The sequence below is a fragment of the Erpetoichthys calabaricus genome, chromosome 7 (genome assembly GCF_900747795.2).
Source record: "Erpetoichthys calabaricus chromosome 7, fErpCal1.3, whole genome shotgun sequence".
Lineage (NCBI taxonomy): Eukaryota > Metazoa > Chordata > Cladistia > Polypteriformes > Polypteridae > Erpetoichthys > Erpetoichthys calabaricus.
This window is the reverse complement of record NC_041400.2, coordinates 47,467,382-47,490,620: the sequence shown is the minus strand read 5'-3', so window position 1 is coordinate 47,490,620 and position 23,239 is coordinate 47,467,382. Positions and strand designations below refer to the sequence as shown.

At 36.9% G+C, this 23,239-nt stretch overlaps 1 protein-coding gene across 1 annotated transcript in view; it reads right to left on the bottom strand.

Moving 5' to 3' along the window:
* The window catches only part of pcsk1 (proprotein convertase subtilisin/kexin type 1), a 57,025-nt gene that overhangs the window by 19,686 nt on the left and 14,100 nt on the right, over positions 1–23,239 (bottom strand). Inside the window, exons 3-5 of the mRNA XM_028804776.2 lie at positions 20,858–20,980; positions 5,993–6,139; positions 3,825–3,901 (exon numbers count right to left, since the gene is read on the bottom strand). Coding sequence (XP_028660609.2) covers positions 3,825–3,901; positions 5,993–6,139; positions 20,858–20,980 — 347 coding nt within the window. The remainder of the gene's footprint in view (positions 1–3,824; positions 3,902–5,992; positions 6,140–20,857; positions 20,981–23,239) is intronic.

Sequence of the window (23,239 nt, the reverse complement as noted above, 5' to 3'; positions counted from 1 at the left end):
CCTGTCTTGCTGGGCGTCCCGGCCGGGCATGAGCCCCGTCCGGGTGCCACAGTGCATACTGTGCAATGAGGTGATAAGAAATGAACAGACACTATAGGCATACATTTAGTTTTAATCAGGTTAAAGTTTAGTAGATTTTGTACAGATGAGCTTAGGCAGTGTGGTAGTGCAGAGCTATTCACTCCTGCCTCATAGCACCAGGATCTGTATGAACTTTACACATTCTCTTTGTGTAAGTACTGACTGACTAGTGTCAGGATGATAACATTATTTTTGTAAGCAAAATATATACAAAATGTTACATTCTAAAATACTGAATGTGTTAGGTGAAACAGGATATGTAAGTCAAAATTCAGGACACTACCACTTAAAAATAGTGAAATGAAATACAGTATATACTGCATTTCTGTAAGAATGATCTTAACTTGGACATTCCAATTATTAACATATGGTATGTCAGATATTTAATAATATACCTTGCTGGCTCATTGCCTGTTGTAGGAAGAGGGCTTAGGATCTAATAGGAAGTAGGAAGTATAAGAAAGTAAGATCATACAAAAGACACAATGGAACTACACTAAAGGAATCAGATCTGTTTCTGTGAAGAGTGACTTTTAAAGCCTTGCCAAGTATCCTTTTAAGACTTGATAGTAAAATTTAGAAAGACATCGTATTTAGTCATATTTTTGTAAAATCAACCATATGACTGTCCATATGACAGTTTACTTGGGCTCATTTGATCCTATAATATTCAAGAAGCACAAGGTTACATAATGTTACATACACTTTTAACAACAACTATCTTTTCCTAGTAGTGGCCAATAATTCAGTAATGATTAATATATTGTTATAATTAAACAAAAATAACTTTGAAATCTAAAGGCAAAATGTTATCACAAACTATTAAAAATACCAACTTAGAGACAAGGGCTGTTTCATATGAAATACTTAAAACAGAAACAGGTATATTCCATCTGAAACAGCTCAAACACACAAAAACTGAATCAGAAAAAGATGTGTATTTCATGTCATTTGCTTTCCAACAATTATACAAAGCCTTGGCAAATATAAACTTGCCAGAAATATGTAACTAACTGTTATTACACAGTATGCTGCTTCCTCAAAGTCTAAAATGGTTATCTGAGCAGATGAAGGAAGCAGCCAGGGAGCAATTGTAAATGACATTTCTCTTTAAAAGAAATTAATGAAGCAGAGGTTGAACGTACCCAGCTTCAGAACTTATTAGTATGACCACTAACCTAACAAAATGCCCCTGCGTTATTTCCCTGCCAGAGATCATTGGGCTCAGAGTCAGCAGCCGTGTAAAGGAAAAATCTCAAAGGAAACCAATTGCAGAACTGATAGAAGCCTTTTGATTCATATGCATCTTACTTACTTATTTTTCATAAATAGAAGTAAAAGGCAGTTTAAACTAAGCTCTTTGTTTTTATGATTCTTTCTTGCACTTAATTATATGTTGTGCATTACATTGAAAAGAATAATGATGAAAAAGAATATACTTTGTAAATTTATTCAGCAACTTATTGTTATGCTGCCTTCTTAAAGTAAAATACATTTTCTAATAAATCTAATAAATCACCAAAAAGGATGCAATTTTAGTGTAATGTGTCTACAGTCAAATGCTGATGAAAAGCTCACAGTCTGTTTGAGTTAATTGTATTGGTCTAAACACTGAAGGATGGTGAAGCTGCAGAAAAGCTGCAGATAAGAAGCACTGCTTTTTCACAACTGTGAGAGTGGGATTACAAATCTTCACAAAAAAACAAAAAGAGGATTACAAGGCCACTGAGTAGTTGATATAGAGGGAAGCAAGAAAACTTGCACTTTTAGAGGATGGCATTCACAAAAAAGCTCAGATTCTAAATCAGATGTTACAGTCTGAGACAGCTTTGTTTACTGTGGTCTTTGTGGAATTAAGATTAAGATTAATTATGATTAAGTTTACACCCTATCATACTACATAATAGATTTATACCTTATTTATTCACCAAATTTGAAATTCAAAAAATATATAACTTTATTAATATTATTTAATATTCAATTAAACATACCGGCTGCACAGTGGGGCAGTGAGTCGCGCTGCTGCCTCACAGTTAGGAGACCTGGGTTTGCTTCCCGGGTCCTCCCTACGTGGAGTTTGCATGTTCTCTCCATGTCTGCGTGAGTTTTTTCCGGGTTCTCCGGTTTCCTCCGACAGTCCAAAGGCATGCAGGTTAGGTGTATTGGCAATTCCAGATTGTCCCTAGTGTGTGGGTGTGTGTGTGTGCGTGCCTTGCGGTGTGCTGGTGCCCTGCCCGGGGTTTGTTTCCTGCCTTGCACCCTGTGTTGGCTGGGATTGGCAACAGCAGACCCCCGTGACCCTGTAGTTAGGATATAGCAGGTTGCATGATGGATGGATGAATTAAACATACTCTCACATAGTATTCTTCCATTAATAGGCTAAGAAAGATTTTTACAAAAATAATATTGTCCATCCATTCATTCATCTATCCATCCATTCATCAATTCATCCTCTCTTCACTGAAAAAATACCATACAAGAAAATATAAAAACTGAATGCTGAACAAAAATCCATACAAAATATACAGTATACTGTATATAACTGAACAGAAGGAGATGAAGTATGAAATTAAGTGGATAAAGCTGAAGTATAAGGACAAGATTGAGAATGAACTGCAGACTGATAACCTGGGTTCATTGTGGATGGCTTCAGAAATTATTCATCAAAAAACCAAACTCATGACTGGAGAAAGAAGTCAAACTTTCTTTGATCGAAACGATGTAAGAAAGTTCCTTCAACACTAAAATCAAAAAGTTAATTCCCTGCAGATTAAGTGGATGACTGCTTTATTCCTGTGCAGAACAACTCAGTCCAATATTGCACTCTATTTGTGAGATGACTCTGGATTTACAACAGGAGATCAAACTCTGGGAAAAGACAATAGCCAAAACAACACAACCAAAAGTCTTAAATTATTTCAGGCCATTGGACTTAACTTTTCATACCATGAAATCCTCCAAGAAGTTGATTAGTAAAGAGCTACTAAACAAAACTTACCTATCTGACCCTTACCAATTTGCATACAGACCAAAGAATGGAGTGGAGCGACACTTCTGAATAAGCTGTGTTATCACTTGAAAAAAACTAAAACATGCAAGAGTGCTGTTTATACATTATTTGTTTAATACTGTATAATCTTTTTTATACATTTTAGTTGACAAACTGATTGAAAAATTCTGTTTGAGATATGGATTCTGGACTTTTTAACTAACAGTAAGCAAGTAAGTGTTAATAGTTGTTTCACTAAAAGCATGACTTCATCCACTGGATCACCTCAAAGCTGACTGTCTTCTGTTGTACAAAATCACTGCACCAGTTCAGATAAAGACAGATACTGTATATCTTGACATTTGTAGGTGACTCTGTCATTGTAAATCTGTTATAAAATATGTCGGACAACCATGGATTATTATTAATGAGTATGTTCAATGGTGTGACTGTTCCTTTTAATAGCTACATATCTCTAAGACCAAGGACGTTGCTTTAGATTCCCCTTCTTCCACTCTCTAAGCAACATCATTGGATTAATTCCTTGTCCTGCTCAGAGTCTACATCTTCCTCATGTGTGTGTGTGATTTTCCTCTGGGCAATCCAGATTAACCCACTCCCAACCTTCCCCCAACCCCACCAACCACAAATATATCTTTGTGTCCAAGGCTGTTTTTTGCCTGGAGTCCATTTAACACAATAACTGCTATTTCAAATTATCCAGCAAAGTGCCACTTCAGAAAATACAACTTACTTGTTTTCATTGGTGGGGTCATATCTTGGGAATGGATCTGGATCGTTGTCATTAAAATCATAACTTGCAGCAGGATCCTAAATACATGTAAAAGGTAAAAAAAAAATTGCTGTAAAAGAATATTAAAATCATTCTAGTATAGATAAAACAGAAATCTTTCACAATATTTTTTCAAATAAAAAGGTGCTCCCTTGGTAGTGCATTAAATCCAATTTTAACAATTCACAATACAGTTTAAATGGTATAAAATAGAAGCAAAAAACAAGTCACGAGACATTTACTTAATTAAAAACAGATAACAGATGTTAGAAATGTCAAAAGTAAATTCAAAATTAATTAGAAATAATCATTCACACACACAACATAGTATTTCTCAGTTGTATTGCTTCCTGTTATCCTACCATCTTCACAACTATATTTGAGGCTCTGGCAAAGTTAGGCTACATTTATAATGTATCTCAGCCTTGATTTTTTTTCACTCATATGTTACACAGAATTCATTATTGCAGAGAACTAAGAAGAGCTTTTCCGATCGAATATAGGCCACCTGAATGTGACCTACGTTTGAACACTTGAATCCAAATCTTTGCTCTCCAATTGGATATCTTAAAGGTCATTTCTGCTGGCATTACAATGTAGAAAAAGGCCTTGCACTGTTCTTAGACAAAGAAACACGAGTACAACTTGCCAGCAACAAAGATACTAGACAGTGTGCTTTACTCTACAACTGTTGCCAGCCAATACAGCCCAACTGCCACATGTTTTTAGAAGGAAATTGAACACATCAAACATGTACTTTTCTTGTACAGTCTCAATTTGAAAAAAGAATTATTACTGACATTTTCATTTATCAGATCAGATACTAAGAATTTCAAAAGTGAATTTATTTTTGCTTATCATAATTTTGATGTGCCTAGTGATAGCTAAAACAACATGCTTTACTAATTCTCATTCTAAACAACAAATTCTGCAGATTAATCAAAACCCTACCTGGATGACTCAGTATTTTTCATGATAATGACCTTCTTACAATATATTCACATAATGTATACACCCTAGTGTACACAAAACAAGAGGTAACTAACTTTGGAATCATAAAATTAATGTATTCAAATATTCTATCTTACCGAAAAGTCATGTTGTATAAAATGCTAGTTTTAATAACAATGCAGCAAATCACAAGTCCTATTTTAGGTCAGTGTGCAAATATTTCACATTAATTATCACAGTACCATAATAAAGATATAATACACAAAAAAGACAAAACCAGAAAAGCCTGACCCTAAAGGCCTACCTACACTAAGGCTGTCATTAACTATCCTGTGAGGTGGTCGGTCCACTTTCACAAAGTGAGATGCAAACAGCTTGCCGAACTTCCAATTTACAACACTCCATGTTGGCCTTCCTTCCTCCTGCCAGCTAAACTTTCTTCAATCACTCCTTCCTTCTCCAAGCTCAACCTAAGACTTTTAAGAAGGGGCTTTAAACTTGGGGCTTGTATCTCTTCAGAGTAACCCAAACTTCTGGCAATGTACGGGATGTGCCCCTAGCAGCACTAGGCACTCTCTTGTCCTTCATGTTATTGAGCTGTACCAGTTTTACCAGTGAACTTTGCAGATCACATACTAAGAATTTCTTGTGCCCTTGTGAGGTAAACATATATCATCATTTAGTAACTTGGTGGACATCAATACACGTAAAACTATTTATTATTCGTGGGTTTGCTCAACCCAATGCTATTGTGGTGGCACCTCCTCGTGGTCATGATGGGTATAATTATCCTTGTTTCTTTTGCAGGTGGCAATGCTGTTGAGACATTTCAGCAAATCAAAAATAAATTTTCAACAAAAAAAAAAAAAAAACAAGCATACTTGCACCACTTAAATATATGTCTGTATGATAACATTTAATCCCTTAATCAAGTGTAGTGATGACTATTACTTTGCTTATAATGCTTTTTCTCAGCTCTAAGACAACACAAGTCTTTCTTTAAACATATCTTTGAAAACTGTGTGTTTACGAGTTTATTTTTCCTTTACATTTTATCTTTCTTTTCTGTAAACAGGTAATCAGATTAATTAAATGAAACTTGCACATAGGATGGTAAAAATATGACTGTTATCTAGAACCTGCACTACTTCATTTACATGTAATTAATCCAAACTTACATAGTTTGAATAGATGTCTGTATGATTCCACTCTAGTCCATCATCAAGTACTGTTATGACCACACCTTTGCCAGTAATGCCTTTCTTCCATACAGGTAGAACATGGAGATCCAGTTTAGGTAGTGAAGGTGAAGTCCTTGTATCTTGCTTAAGTAAGAAATAAAAGATTGAAAACATGTAAACTACGTTATCTTGTAATACTTATAACTACAAAAATTACATTGGAAGAGAGTTCTGAACAAATAAAAAATATCTTAAAATCTTAGTGAGGATACTTTAATATAATACACCTTTTCTTTTAGCCAAAGCACCAAGGATTAAGATTTTAAGATAAACCACATACCCTTATTTATTTTCACTACCATTTTACTATAACTTTCACAGCTAATTTGACTTCTACTTACAGTACATCAATCAGAATGCTTTAAGCAAAACCATGCTATCTTTACTACTTAGGGTGACCAGATTTCCAAAGTCCCGAAACAGGACACAACACAGTAATCAAGCAAGTGCAGTAAACATAAATTATTTATCATTTAGTATGACATAACACTTTGAAATAACAGGTCAGTTATATTTCTCATGATCACCTTCAAACATTAATATCGTAACTGTTGAACATATGTTTCCCTGCAATATGTCATTTAAAATATCACAAAGACACCAGAGAAACACAGTGGTGCAGTGGTTAGTTTTATTTAATCCTGGCTCAAAACCTGATTCTGGGACTGTCTGGAAGGAGTTTGTACATTCTCTCCTGATCTTTTTTACTTTGGTGACTCTGATTTTATCCTAAAGATTTACCGTATGTGTTAGGTTGATGAGGTACTCTGAATTGTCCCAATATGAATGACCATGGGCATGTAAGTGAGTGAGTATGCCTTAAACTGGACTTACTCTTTGACCATTTTCAGTTCCATTCATTTACCAGCTCCCCATCACCCTGTACTGTACAGTATAAACAGGTTGGAAAATAAATGGGTGGATTAGTGGACACTCCATATAGTTACTTCTTGTTATTCACAATAAAGGTGGTATAGTATAGAAACCTCATCACAAAACCAGAAACATTGTTAGAAATTTTACAGTGACAAGACCATGCTATTAAATGAGCATTTTTAATTAAGGCACAGTGACATGTCAATTCAACTACCATCTTCAACAGACAGGGATGAATAAGTTGACATTTAATGGCTTTAACAATTTCAAGTGTATCAAAGATAAAAACACAAGCTGAAATTCATGTCTAGACTGCTTTAATGCTTTATTTTCTGGGATTCATGACAAGACACTACAATTATTGTGACTAAACAAAATGCTAACAGTTCAACAATAGCAAGTCACCTTTGCTGAGAAGAAATTAAACTGCCTCTCAGCTTCATTCCATGTGACTTCTAAGATTGAACTATCAAAAGAAGTTCAAACTAGGCATATTCTTTATATCTGTCAACTGACAGTTTTCAGAAGGGTGGAAATATAGAATAAATAGTAACTTTAGTAAGCTATAACCAGTCTAATACAATATATAACAGTTCACAACAATACATGATGGCATTTCTATTGTTTTTAGCAGAAAAATATGAGAGTTTGACAATGTAGATAAAACACTAGTATAGTAGTGACCTTGTGGATAAGTTGAAGAGGTCAAGTGGCATTTGGTTGAAACCTATCAGCAGGACACTGCTAATATATCACATAACATTACATAAATATTTGTGATGCATACGCAAAATTATTTATAGTGCTATATCTATACAGCATACAGTATATAAAGCTATGTGTCCCTAATTGACTCACTGACTGACTAGAAATTCTTGCCTATTTGAAGACAACCTAAAGAAAAACAGCTTTCACTAATAAATCAATGGAATGGCTCTGAGCCCAGAAAAATCCAGTCTCAATGGAAAGTTAATTTACATTGGATTCATAAAGTATTCAGAACCCTTCACATTATGCACACTACTGTATATCGTGTTGTAGATGCAAGTTTAAATGAATAAAGTTGCCATTTGTGTCTGTCACTCTACACTAAATAACCCCTAATGACAAAGTGAAAACATATTCAGAAAGGTCTGCAAATTTATTTAAACTAAAAATAACTTAAATCTCTTATTTTCATAAGTATTTAGACACGTTGCTGTGGTACTCAAAATTCTAGTCAGGTGCATCCTGTTTGCTTTAATTATCGTTTAGAGGTATCTGGAACTTCACTGGAGTCCATCTGTGGCAAACTTAATTGCTTGGACATAGTCTAGAAAGACACACTCCTGTGTATACAGTAAGATCCCACATTTCACAATGTATGACAGAACAAAAACCAAATCATGAAGTTGAAGGAAGTGTATAAAGACACATACCTGTGTGTATAAGGTCCTGCAATTTACACTGTATGTCGGGCCAAGAAACAAGTCAAGAAGTAGCAGGAACTCTCTGTAGTCCTAATTGTGCTGAGGTATAGTTCAGGGCAAGGTTATAAAACCATTTTTAAAGCTTTGAGTGCTCCTAGGAGCACAATTGACTCAACGGGACGTTGAGAATTAGAACGTCGTAAAGAATTCAAAAACGTTGGTGCAATACACAGGCAGAGCAGGTTAGATATAATGGAAGTACGAAAATTCGAAAATCTCCAAAAAATGATAGTAAAGATTGTAGTAGCACAAACAAACGAAAATGATTACTCAGTGAAATAACGGAACAGTAAAAAGAGATTGAATATATTGTTCGGATTTCAACTTTAAGCTGGAGACTTGTAGATCATCTAATTCACGTTGCCGTCAGGGAAAAGTAGTGTTTTTTCCCAATGAAGAGGCATACCCGTGAGAATTAAAATATTTGCTGTTTGGTTAATGTGAAATCCACATATGCTGTCACGCTTGGGTCACAGAGTTGCACAGATACACAGGAGATTTGAGAGACAGAAACATTATTCAGACACTTCAAACAAACATAAGTCTCTTTCAGGAGTGAATCGAGCTCCATGTGTAGTCAGAGGGGAGAGTTCAGTCTTTCAATTAAAAGAATAGAAAATCTTCCTCTTCTCCCCCAACAGGAGCAGAGGATGTCTGGGGGAAAAGCGAGGCAAGGGAGTGAGACAAAGGAACAGCTGCTGTACAGGCTTTTAAATGTTCGAAGCGCCGCACGAGATGCAGATCACGCGGCACAGCAGCAGCAAGCCAGCAGCTAATCGAGGAAAGAGGAGGTAAAAAAAACTGTATTTGTTTCCCATTGTCTCACCGTTTAAGAGGGGATTTCGGAAGAGCGACTGCATCTCCTTGGAGTGTGTTCAACCCCTTCTTCACAACGCAAGCGGCAGAGATGTGAAGGCGCATAGCGCAGGCGGGGGGGCATTTGGCTAGTGAAGCGAGCAGGGGGCAAAGCCCCCTAGTTTTCTATAATAATAGGAAATGGCTACCTTAATTACAGTCTCCAGTAATTCTTATAAGTCTATATTACTTGTAAGTTTTAGTAACTATGGGGCCTAAAGGTATTCCCAGTATTAGTGAGAGTGAACCTAGACACAAAATAGGCAGGAATCAGTGACTTTGGTGGAGAAATTGTAACTTTTAGATAGATAAAAGCAGGGCATTCCTTCTGTTGGACCTAGATATGGCTTGAACAAGTGAATGGTTACCTACAGTACATTTCTATGAAAGAAAAAGAAATTTATCAAAGTTTTAGTGCTGCTTCATCAACAACTACAAAAACTGTGTCTCAAGTGCGTAATAAGGTTAGAGAGAATGAAAGGAGCCCATAACATCTGGATTTAAGATCTAACAAGAAAACAAATCCATTTCAACATAATATGAACCCCCTTCCCCTTTTCCAAACTCACTCCTGAACCCTGTTACCGGGAACTGGAGCTTATATTAACAACACAGGGAGCAAAGCAGGAAAGCACTCACATAGAGCTAATTTGGAATTGCCAATAGTGTGAACTTCTATGGGGTGTGGAGGAAACTGGGGCACCCACAAGAAAATCTATGCAGACACAATGAAAATGTTCAAACTCCATATGGTGATCCAGCCTGGGATACAATATTGCAATGCTAACCAATGTGCAACAGTGTACAAGTAAGTAAATTTAACATACTAGCTGTGTGTGGTTTTCAGGGCAAAAAAACAACCTGAAGACTCCCTAGCAGTTATACAGTAATCCCTCCTCCATCGCGGGGGTTGCGTTCCAGAGCCACCCGCGAAATAAGAAAATCGGGCAAAGTAGAAACCATATGTTTATATGGTTATTTTTATATTGTCATGCTTGGGTCACAGATTTGCGCAGAAACACAGGAGGTTGTAGAGAGACAGGAACGTTATTCAAACACTGCAAACAAACATTTGTCTCTTTTTCAAAAGTTTAAACTGTGCTCCATGACAAGACAGAGATGACAGTTCAGTATCACAATTAAAAGAATGCAAACATATCTTCCTCTTCAAAGGAGCAAACAAATCAATACGGCTGTTTGGCTTTTAAGTATGCGAAGCACCGCGGCACAAAGCTGTTGAAGGCGGCAGCTCACACCCCCTCCATCAGGAGCAGACAGAGAGAGAGAGATAGAGAGAGAGAGAGATAAAAAAATCAATACGTGCCCTTCGTGCTTTTAAGTATGCGAAGCACCGTGTAGCATGTGCTTTCAGGAAGCAGCTGCACAAAAGATAGCAACGTGAAGATAATCTTTCAGCATTTTTAGACGAGCGTCCGTATCATCTAGGTGTGCGAACAGCCCCCCTGCTCAATCCCCCTACGTCAGGATCAGAGAAAGTCAGCGCAAGAGACAGAGAAAAGTAAGCTGGGTAGCTTCTCAGCCATCTGCCAATAGCGTCCCTTGTATGAAATCAACTGGGCAAACCAACTGAGGAAGCATGTACCAGAAATTAAAAGACCCATTGTCCGCAGAAACCCGCGAAGCAGCGAAAAATCCGCAATATATTTTTAAATATTCTTACATATAAAATCCGCGATGGAGTGAAGCCGCGAAAGGCGAAGCGCGATATAGCGAGGGATTACTGTACTATATTGGAGAACTTGCAGCTAAGTGGGCCAGGACATATCATATCTTGTCGGATTCAGACGTGTAGTCAAGTGCAGCTGTGGCACAAATTGAGTGGGACAGGCTGGAACCTGTCCCAGGCAAAGATATGGTAGCTTGTTGAGTGAAAGACAGAGATTACTTAGTCTTCTTGGGTTGAATGAGAAGTGAGGTGCATACAAGCACTGAAAAAATCTAAAAGTGCATGCATGTGCTATCTCGCCAAGTGCAAGTCACAATTTTTATAAGCTTTTACAACTTCCATTGAATGAACACCAACTCCCATGGCTGTGGCTATGTGTGAACAGAGCAGACTGCTCCATACACACATGTCTTTCGTAGTGAGAACTGAGGTGCATGCAAGCACCAAAAAAATTTGAAAGTACATACATGTACCATTTAGTAGCTGTGGTTGAATATGAGCAGAGCAGACTGCTCCACGCATACACACAGGTCTTTCATTTACAGTGGTGTGAAAAACTATTTGCCCCCTTCCTGATTTCTTATTCTTTTGCATGTTTGTCACACAAAATGTTTCTGATCATCAAACACATTTAACCATTAGTCAAATGTAACACAAGTAAACACAAAATGCAGTTTTTAAATGATGGTGTTTATTATTTAGGGAGAAAAAAAATCCAAACCTACATGGCCCTGTGTGAAAAAGTAATTGCCCCCTTGTTAAAAAATAACCTAACTGTGGTGTATCACACCTGAGTTCAATTTCCGTAGCCACCCCCAGGCCTGATTACTGCCACACCTGTTTCAATCAAGAAATCACTTAAATAGGAGCTGCCTGACACAGAGAAGTAGACCAAAAGCACCTCAAAAGCTAGACATCATGCCAAGATCCAAAAAAATTCAGGAACAAATGAGAACAGAAGTAATTGAGATCTATCAGTCTGGTAAAGGTTATAAAGCCATTTCTAAAGCTTTGGGACTCCAGCGAACCACAGTGAGAGCCATTATCCACAAATGGCAAAAACATGGAACAGTGGTGAACCTTCCCAGGAATGGCCGGCCGACCAAAATTACCCCAAGAGCGCAGAGACGACTCATCCGAGAGGTCACAAAAGACCCCAGGACAACGTCTAAAGAACTGCAGGCCTCACTTGCCTCAATTAAGGTCAGTGTTCACGATTCCACCATAAGAAAGAGACTGGGCAAAAATGGCCTGCATGGCAGATTTCCAAGACGCAAACCACTGTTAAGCAAAAAGAACATTAGGGCTCGTCTCAATTTTGCTAAGAAACATCTCAATGATTGCCAAGACTTTTGGGAAAATACCTTGTGGACTGATGAGTCAAAAGTTGAACTTTTTGGAAGGCAAATGTCCCGTTACATCTGGCATAAAAGGAACACAGCATTTCAGAAAAAGAACATCATACCAACAGTAAAATATGGTGGTGGTAGTGTGATGGTCTGGGGTTGTTTTGCTGCTTCAGGACCTGGAAGGCTTGCTGTGATAGATGGAACCATGAATTCTACTGTCTACCAAAAAATCCTGAAGGAGAATGTCCGGCCATCTGTTCGTCAACTCAAGCTGAAGCGATCTTGGGTGCTGCAACAGGACAATGACCCAAAACACACCAGCAAATCCACCTCTGAATGGCTGAAGAAAAACAAAATGAAGACTTTGGAGTGGCCTAGTCAAAATCCTGACCTGAATCCAATTGAGATGCTATGGAATGACCTTAAAAAGGTGGTTCATGCTAGAAAACCCTCAAATAAAGCTGAATTACAACAATTTTGCAAAGATGAGTGGGCCAAAATTCCTCCAGAGCGCTGTAAAAGACTCATTGCAAGTTATCGCAAACGCTTGATTGCAGTTATTGCTGCTAAGGGTGGCCCAACCAGTTATTAGGTTCAGGGGGGCAATTACTTTTTCACACAGGGCCATGTAGGTTTGGATTTTTTTTCTCCCTAAATAATAAAAACCACCATTTACAAACTGCATTTTGTGTTTACTTGTGTTATATTTGACTAATGGTTAAATGTGTTTGATGATCAGAAACATTTTGTGTGACAAACATGCAAAAGAATAAGAAATCAGGAAGGGGGCAAATAGTTTTTCACACCACTGTATATGTGTCTAATATTTCTAACAATTTTCTTTTAAAATAACTTATTAAAGTATTCATTATTAATATCTTCTTTGATAAAAGGGACATTGAGCTTTCTGCAACTCGTTAGAATGGGTATTACATTTTTTAGAAACTGTTAATATTGTTTAAATAATTATGCCATATTGAAACTTATTTTTACATACCACGTCCAAAATAACCTATCCATTTCTTATGTATTAAGATGCTCAATTATTTAATATTATTTTACATAAGCACAATTACTTCATTTTATTTCCTTTGCATTTTCCATTCCAGTCTTCTGTATCATGAAATTTAAAGTAATTAGATTACCAGTCTCTCTTAAGAAATCAAAAATGTCTCTGTTTCCATCTTTCCTGCTTTGTTCTCTATTAGTTCACATGTTTGACTTGCTTCTACAAAATTATTTACTTGGGTCCTTAAAATTATCACTCCAGTTCATAAGTAGGTCATTATTATTCTCTGTTCCTTTATGTACTATCAGAACATAATTATCGATTTGACAATAAAAAATTAATTGCTTACAAACCTCATGCCTCACTTACTACCAGTTTATACATACAGTATACACAAGTTTTGTGTACCAATTGTAATAGTACAAAAGAAAAAACAAAAACAAAAAGCGCTTTTTTATCTTCAGTAATGATATATTCTATTTTTTCGATCTTCTCATTGCAGCTCAAACACATTTTACTGACCAGTCTGTTCCATCATTATAACATGCAGTTTGCAGTATGCAAAAGAGTTACCCCACTTCTCTTTATGTGCTCATTAGAACAACCCATGGAAGATCATTCAAAGTGCAGTGAAAACTAACCTCCCTGCCATTTGTTAAACAAGATTCAAGAGTTTTATTCATCACACACACAGTTATACAAATATAACGTGCAGTGAAATGAAAAACTGGCCTACTCCAAGAATGTGTAAAACAAAAGCAAACGCACAACAGAATAATAATAAAATAAAGACACAGTAAAATGAGCTAAAATTACATAAAATTAACTAAATTAAGTCAGATTAAATTAAGTCAAACTTGATTAAAGTTAAGTTAAAATCTGAAATCTGAAACAGCAAAAAGTGTAAAGTTTATGTGCAATAAGTTAAAATAAATATACAATGCATGGAGCATTTTGGTGCAAGCTTATGCCTCACACATTACCAAAGTGATGACTTTTGCTAACAACGTGATTGTTAGGCTGAAATTGGAGGGGAGCATTAGTAAGTCATGGAAGCAAAACAGACTGTTTAAGATATTTCTTTGGTATATCTGTAAATATATTACTTAGATTAAATTTCTATTTCATTTACACTTCCCTTTACAGAACAATCAATTAAGTTCTATGTATCAGTATGAAATGTGCACAAACAAGTATTACCTTTAATCATACTAAAAAGTATTACCTGGATATTTCAGAAAATAGCTCCAAATGACACCTATCTAGTTATGCACTTTCTGATCACACTTTAAGCAGGGACTCAGAGCCTTTTCTGGGGCACTGTGCGCAAGGGAGGTCCAAACCCTTGCTAGGGCACCAGTCCATAGTAACAGCACAATTACAGTACATTCACAACTTTATTTGCTCACAAGTGGCCAATGTACAGTAAAACAGGAAACCTAAAGAGTTAGCAATGTTGGAGGAAACTGGAGTATATCAATAAAAGACGCACCAACCTCAGTGTAATTCGTAAATTCTACATAAACAGCATTTTGATTGAAAATCTAACTCAGGATTCTGTAGTTGTAAGGTACCAGTGCTAAACATAGCATTACTATGCCATTCAATCAGTAATACAATATAATAAATAAAATAGGTTTATGCACTTCCTAAGCATTTTATTGCAACAGTGATGTTTTAAAGGAGAAGTTTACTTTCTTATTCCACAAATGAATGTTTTGAAAACCGTTTTTTATTTACAGTTTCCAATTATAGGTACGCTACATCAGACAAAAGGTAAAAACCAAATCTAGAGGGCACACTCAGATTGATGTCAGAGGCAGACATTTTTTTTGTACACTGGGTGGTTCCATTAGGCACCCATTGTTGGGACTGGGGGTGAGAAGTTAAAAGGCTGTCTGCAGGATGTAGGTATTTGCTGTATTGCAAAGGAGTCACCACTTTGAAGTTTATGGCTGGTTGGCTTGGTATTACAAACAATACCAAGTTGAGATAACAGAACTGCTCCTTCCTTGGAGGATGTCTGTATTTACCAGACTTGGAAATTAACATGTTTGACAATACTGGTTTCTAATCAGCAGATCTGTACTCATGAATGGTTGGTAACAATATATTTTGTTAACTTGTGTTTTCATTAATTGTTAAACCCAGGAAATTTAGATGTGCCATTGTTTAATCCAATTGTCCAGAACTGATAATGGCAGGGACTGAAGGAGATTTAAACTTCAGGGCAGGAGAAGGCAGAGAGAGGGATGGTCCACTGAGAATGCTGCCAAGACACTCGGAGAGAGCACAGAGGCTCGTAGGCAGACGAGGGTACCTGGCTGGCATGACGTGAGGCACAAGGACGGCAACACTTACTTCCAGGGAGGAAGAGACAGTTCCACAAGGAGACACTACTTGTGGGTCCAGCGAAAGAGGGAAGCTGCATGAAAGGACCAAGCAAAGCTGTCAGACGAGAAATGAGGTGTGTCTAGGTCACAGCAACACAAGGAGCCCAGAGTGGAAAAAAAAGGAACGACGAAGAGACGCGGACAGGGATTCAACGATTTAACACAACTTCTGTTGAGAAATGAGTGTCCGGTGAACAGAGTGCATCGATGAACAGTTGGGCGATCAATTGTTGGGGTAACAGTGCGCAAACTGGACTCTGTACCACTAAAGGTTGTATCCTCCAATTCTTGTTTTTGACGGACCTTTAGAGTGTGAACTGTGTGTTTTCCTTTTAAAAAAAAGGAAATTTGTTCCTGATATTTTTAGATTTTGTTATGTTCGTTTATCTTTTAAATGTACTTTATATTGTCTTGTGTAATAGAAGTTAGTGTTGCTTTTCCTGAAATTACTGTTGTGTCTTTCATTGTGTGTTTACTCACCGCCCAATTTAAAGAACCCTGTGTGTTATTTTCTGTAAATCTCAAGAGTTCCCAGTCTCTTAATAAAACTGGGTGGCGTAGTCGGATATTTTAATGGTATCTAAGTTAGATTACCTGTAAGTGTGACCAGACACCTGTCACATTTATACTTGTCCACATTTGCTCATACTAGGTGGATTTCCTATTACCAATTTACCCAACATACACATGAAAAACATCTTGTATCACCCCAGTGCCAAAGGTATCATGTCCTAGTGAGCTGAACGACTTCCGGCCTGTTGCTCTGACGTCACATGTGATGAAGACCATGGAGTGGCTGCTGCTTCACCACCTGAGGCCACAGGTATGCCACGCCCTCGACCCTCTGCAGTTCGCATACCAGGAGAAAGTGGGAGCAGAGGATGCCATCATCTATATGCTACACTGATCACTCTTCCACTTGGACAGAGGCAGTGGTGCTGTAAGAATTATGTTTCTAGACTTCTCTAGCGCCTTCAACACCATCCAACCTCTGCTCCTTAGGGACAAGCTGACAGAGATGGGAGTAGATTCATACCTAGTGGCATGAATCGTGGCCTATCTTACAAACAGACCTCAGTATGTGTGTCTCAGGAACTGCAGGTCTGACATTGTGGTCAGCAACACAGGAGCACTGCAGGGGACTGTACTTTCTCCGGTCCTGTTCAGCCTATATACATCGGACTTCCAATACAACTCGGAGTCCTGCAAAAGTTCGCTGACGACACTGCTATCGTGCAGACACTGCTGCATCAGGGGTGGGCAGGAGGAGGAGGAGTATAGGAACCTCATCAAGGACTTTGTTAAATGGTGCAATTCAAACCACCTACACCTGAACACCAGCAAAACCAAGGAGCTGGTGGTGGATTTTAGGAGGCCCAGGCCCCTCCTGGACCCTGTGATCATCAGAGGTGACTGTGTGCAGAGGATACAGACCTATAAATACCTGGGAGTGCAGCTGGATAATAAATTGGACTGGACTGCCAATACTGATGCTCTGTGCAAGAGAGGACAGAGCCGGCTATACTACCTTAGAAGACTGGCGTCCTTCAACATCTACAATAAGATGCTACAGATGTTCTATCAGACGGTTGTGGCAAGCGCCCTCTTCTATGCGGTGGTGTGCTGGGGAGGCAGCATTAAGAAGAAGGACGCCTCACGCCTGGACAAACTGGTAAGGAAAGCAGGCTCTATTGCAGGCATGGAGCTGGACAGTTTGACATCCGTGGCAGAGTGACGGGCACTCAGCAGGCTCCTATCAATTATGGAGAATCCACTGCATCCACTAAACATTGTCATCTCCAAACTGAGGAGCAACTTCAGCGACAGACTGCTGTCACTGTCCTGCTCCACTGACAGACTGAGGAGATCGTTCCTCCCCCAAACTATGCGACTCTTCAATTCCACCCAGGGGAGGGGGGGGTGGGGTGGGATAAACGTTAACATTATTCAAAGTTATTGTCTTTTATTATTATTTTATTTTATTATTTATTTATTATTATTATTATTTATTTATTTATTATTTTATTTTATTATTATTTGTCTGTTTTTACCTGCATTTTTATTACTCTTTAATTTAATATTGTTTTTTGTATCAGTATGCTGCTGCTGAAGTATGTGAATTTCTCCTTGGGATGAATAAAGTATCTATCTATCTATCTATCTATCTATCTATCTATCTATCTATCTATCTATCTATCTATCTATCTATCTATCTATCTATGAAACCTGTAGTATATTGAGGAAAGACTAAAGTGAGAAGAATATGCAAATTAGGTACAGTCAATGACTTTGTTGGGGAATCAAAACAAAATTCCTGGAGCTATGAGGAAGTAGTTAACTAAGAATGATCATACTTTGGAAAAATATCTGAGAAGAAAAATATTTATCCTTGATGTAAAAGAATGATGTAAAAGAAGATGTTTGTTAATACTAAGGATTCATCATGTAAGGTTTAGCTTGTGTACTTTTCAAGCATCAGCTATTTGCTCACTACATATGTAAGTTCATTAAAAGAAAGAGCTTTTAACTAACCATATGGTGTATGTTACTTTGTGGTAACTAATATACAGAGGTAGGCAATATTAGGTTTACAGTTGTGAGTACACAAAACACAGTTTATTCTTATTATTGATTTATTAATTATTGTATTCTTTATGTATATACTTTGTCTTCTTCTTATTATTATTACTAAAGTGTGCTTGAGTGTAGCAATCATAGCCTACATGTCTTTTTCCATACAAACAACTATAAACCTGCTTTTGCCCACCCATGTATATTCATCTGAAGCTTGAACTGGCCATAATGAATTACCTATTTGGAGAGAGATGACTCCGCTTACTCTACTGTACTATTTGTTGCTTGCTAAAGAAATGATGACCTTTAAATTCAATGGAGTACAGTTCTGCAATCCTCACCACATTGTGAAATTGCATATACCAATAATTAATGTGACAAAAAGCACAAGCATTTAGGCAATTATCATGAGAGAGCACACCCCAAACCTCTGAGAAGGCTTGGAGAACATAACAGGAAAACTGTTATTGACAGAAAGCATAGCTGTAAAAGCAAAACACAAGTGATAGTCATATGAATCTATTTTGTGCAGGCAGAAGGTGAAAAGGTCAGCTGCCCCCACTATATTTCTGGTGATTAGAACCAGTTAAAACAGGTCTCAATATTTCAATGTAGGACTTGGTTTCTTTGCTAACTCATTTATTTGTTTTTCCCATATTATTATAAAAAATAATCTAAAAAATTAATAATGCCAAAAATTGAATAGAATTTACACTTAAACTAGGTGGCCTAATAAAACATGAATTATTAATTATTTTTTTCCAGCTGTAATGATGATAGGATGAAAAATATAAATGATCAATTCTAGAAAAAACTTTAGTAATAGTAGTAGGGTTATCACTTTTACAGAGTGCAGTGAAATTCTTACTTACATATTCAACTATGCTAAATGTAATAACCAGTTTGTGTCATTAATGTATTTGCAGTTACTAGGCAGTAATTTCATTGTCACCAACGAGCAGCAGCAGGAGCATCTTGCTTTATATTGTCACACATGTGCACCTTGGGGACAGCTTATAGACGCTGGTGATGATAACTCAACGGTGATCTACAGGTAACTAATGCCTCTTCTCTTCCTCAATCTACACACAGGATGATTGACAACCTGACCACCTCTGACATCACTTCTGGTGTTCATCCCCCTGGATCCTGCTCTTCCTGTCTGGTCTTTACTTAACAGGAAGTGTTGTTATCTTGTCAAGTCTAGTATGAGACTCGTGTCATAAGAATCTATTTCGTGCCGAGAGAAGGTGAAAATTTCAGCTGCCCCCACTATATTTGAGGTGATTATAACCAGTTAAAACAGCAAAAGAGGGACATTTTTTTGCTGCAATGCCTTTAATATTTTGTCTTAATAATATATGGGGTTGCAGTGTTGCCTCCAACTCTTTTTCTTTTGTCTTATCATCTTTTCTGATATCCAAACTAATGAACTCTAATGAAATCTGATAGAATGAGGACAGTAAAAGGAATCAATTTTCAATTGCATTATAGTGTCAGTTTTCATGTGAATGGAATATGCTATATCATCATTTAGTTTTGAGATAAACTGTAAATTTGGTTTTTGGTCCAAAAACGTTTGACATCCTATTGTTTCAAACTATTTTTTGTTTATGCTGTTTATAAAGTTTTCCTGCCAATACAATCAACATTTTCTCATTCAAATTTACATAAACACCCATCTATTCATTGTCTAAACCACCTTTCGGAGTGGGTTAAAATTGAACACTTCATCTGCTCAAGCAGTATTCAAAACACCTGCTGTCTTAATCATGGTGCATGGTAGTTTTTATTTTAGTTTAGTTTTTTCTGGTCATGTTACTTTTTAATCTATCTTAAAGTGATTCCAATTTACACTGCCTTTTTTAAAAACGCAATTTAATGTAAAAACCAATGCAAGTTTTGTATGCCGTTCCTTATCTTTATGTTGTTAAACAACAGTACAACACAATTTCCCATGTTGATGACAAATTCAGATTAGCTTTCTCTATATTGTAATGCTGTGAACACAGAAAAAAATGTGCTCAGTAATCATGCTAATTTGCTTTTAGCTATTTTAATGGCTCTGTATTGTGCAACTGTCTTTTTCACTATGCAGGAACATGATGTAAATTATGAATGTCAGCCTTTACATTTGTTTGCTTAAAATATGCAGCTATAAAAGCTTCTAATTGTATCTTTTGTTTTGCACTCTCCATTTTTTAGAAATATCAGATCTCTGAAGGTAAGTTTAAAAAGAAAAAACATGGTATTTAGTGAAGCATTAATCTGTACCCCCATTCACTCATAAAATGGGCTTAAAAGTCATATCCAATAAAATATATTGAAGCAAGCAGAATAAAGCTTTTACATTAATTTCTTTAATGCTAAACTAATACAGCAATTGCTAGTACATTTATTGTCCTTTGGTGATTAGCAATGTATTGACATAAATTAACTGACCTTCTTGTTCATTACCTATAATTGTACAACACAGAATGGATCAATACATTCTTTTCAGGTTCCCAGTTTCCTCTAATTTACTTGTCAATTACTGTCGTTTCGAGATACATAATACTTGTAAGAAATCTACAATGAAATGAAAACTCACCAGGTACCATTGCTGACTCCACATTGGATCATCAAACAGTTTCTCTGTGGTGCAGTCATTGCAGCTTTGGAGTGGAGCTCGTTTTGTCCTTCTCTTCTCATATTGCTGTTCAGCCCAAGACACCTGTGTCATATTAAAAGGCAAATCTCATCCTTGTCTTTGGCTGAGCAATGGTGAATTTTGTTATTTTGATATTAAAGCTAGTTTACAAATTTGAAAAAATATATCTGAATACATATATATAAAGATGTAAAAAACAAATCTATGAATACTGATCTTTTTGTTTATATCTACAGCAAAATAGTATATTGTACATATTTATTAAAATAAACAAAAAATAATGCACACAGCTACACTATGTTGCCTGAGAGTGTTTATGATTTAAAACTTGCCAAGCAGAGGCTATAACACTTTATTCGTTTTAGGCAGTGTGCTCTAGTTGTTCAGCTTATGTTGCAAGTTTGTGTAGATGTTAAATTTGCATGAGATTTACCAAATTGCTTCATGAAACTAATATTGGTATGGAAGTAAAGTCAAGTATAAATTAATATTGTCTAGGACATTTCATTTTAAACCCCAACGTTGCTAGTTCAATCTGTGTAATGTTCAGCAAGTTAACTTGTTTGTGCTCCAGTTGTAAAAATCTATGTGTAAACACTGTGTTCTGTCTCTTTTAAATTAAAAACTCTTTACGATGATCTTTGAGAGGGTCCTTGCTATAGGATGCAGGATGGGGTGAGGTCAGTTGCAGGTAGGGTTGGATGTCTGAGTGTTACCACTTACTGCTCACACTAAACCCTAACCTTAATTTCTATCCTAACAGCACTGTCTCAAAAGTGTAAAGTGACAGTATATTTTAAAACTGCACTGACTTCATGACTCTGTGGCTCTCCAAATGTATGATATTACTATATTAGGGTGGAGTGGTGGCTCTGAGGCTAAGGATCTGCGCTGGTATCCCGAAGGCTGCTGGTTCGAATCCCCGCCACTGCCAAAAAGAGATCTTACTCTGCTGGGCCCTTGAGCAAGACCCTTAATCTGTAATTGCTCCAGGGGCACTGTACAATGGCTGACCCTGCGCTCTGACCCCATGGGGTATGCGAAAACTACCAAATTCCTAATACAAGAAATTGTATAAGGCGAAATAAAGAACAAAAAAAATATATATATTCTGGTATAGCAGGGTCCAGTATTTATCTCATATGGTAATGAATGAATGAACAAATTAATTAATATCATTACTAGCATTATTAATTGAATAAACATCTAATGTCTTCCATATATGCTAACATTTGTACATCGTGCAGATAGCAGAGGATAACAGAATATGAAGAGATCTGACATCCAACTCTGCCCACATCAGTCCCTGCCTCACATCCTGATAACCACCCCATGTTCCACCACTAGGGAAGAATTATTGAATAGAGAAGGGTCTAATATCTAACCCTACACTCATCAGTTTCCACCCCATCTCACATCAGATCCCACCTCAACACACATCCCACATTCCAAACCAAGGCTATGAGTGTTCTTTCATGATAGAAGAGTTCTATATAAAAATGTTCTTTGCCTTGTTGTTGAAATTTCCAAATCAAAAGATATTAACAAATTTTCCTGATGAACCTGTCGTATCTCAGGGTTCCTCCCGTGGCTGGGGTTCAAATCAATATTTTATGTCTCTTTTATTCATTTTTAATTATTTTTATCATGATTACGTGTATCTTTCTTTATGTTTGGTTTTGTCTGCCTTAGTTATGTTCCACATTTTTTGTGGGTGGTCTGCCAATCACCACCAGCAACTGCCCTCCACTCTATAAATCTGAAGGGTCTTCCACAGTTCCTGGTGGTTCATTATGAATGTGCTCTGAAGTAGGTAAGCTGTTTATGTTTTTGTTGTCCTTATGCCTTTTGTATATTTTGACTCTCTTGCTGTTATTTCAACCTCTCTACTTGGAGTCTGTATTGGGAGTTTGTTCGACTTGGATTTCCTTTGTTATAGGCGATTCAATTTTGTCTTTGTGTTCCATGGTGCTTCATCATGATTAGAATACCTTTTTGTGAAGACAAAATCTTTTATTTTATAAAGATTCTGTGCTTTCTCTCATTATAAGGTGGGTTTTTACAGTGAAATCTTCCTTCTAGTTGGTATTACTAGAAGTGGTTTGGAACTCTTAGACTCCTAGATCATGACTTGCCCTATTTGTAAGGTGTTTTATGAGAATATTAAAATTAAGCACTGACCCATTGATCCAGTTTTTGAACTCACTTTATTGAAAATGAGACAGAACCTATCCCTATGTGAATATTATAGGAAATTAAAAACAACTAAATGCCAGGCCACAGCAGGAGTTTGAAAAAAGAAAAAATATGCTTTTAAATATA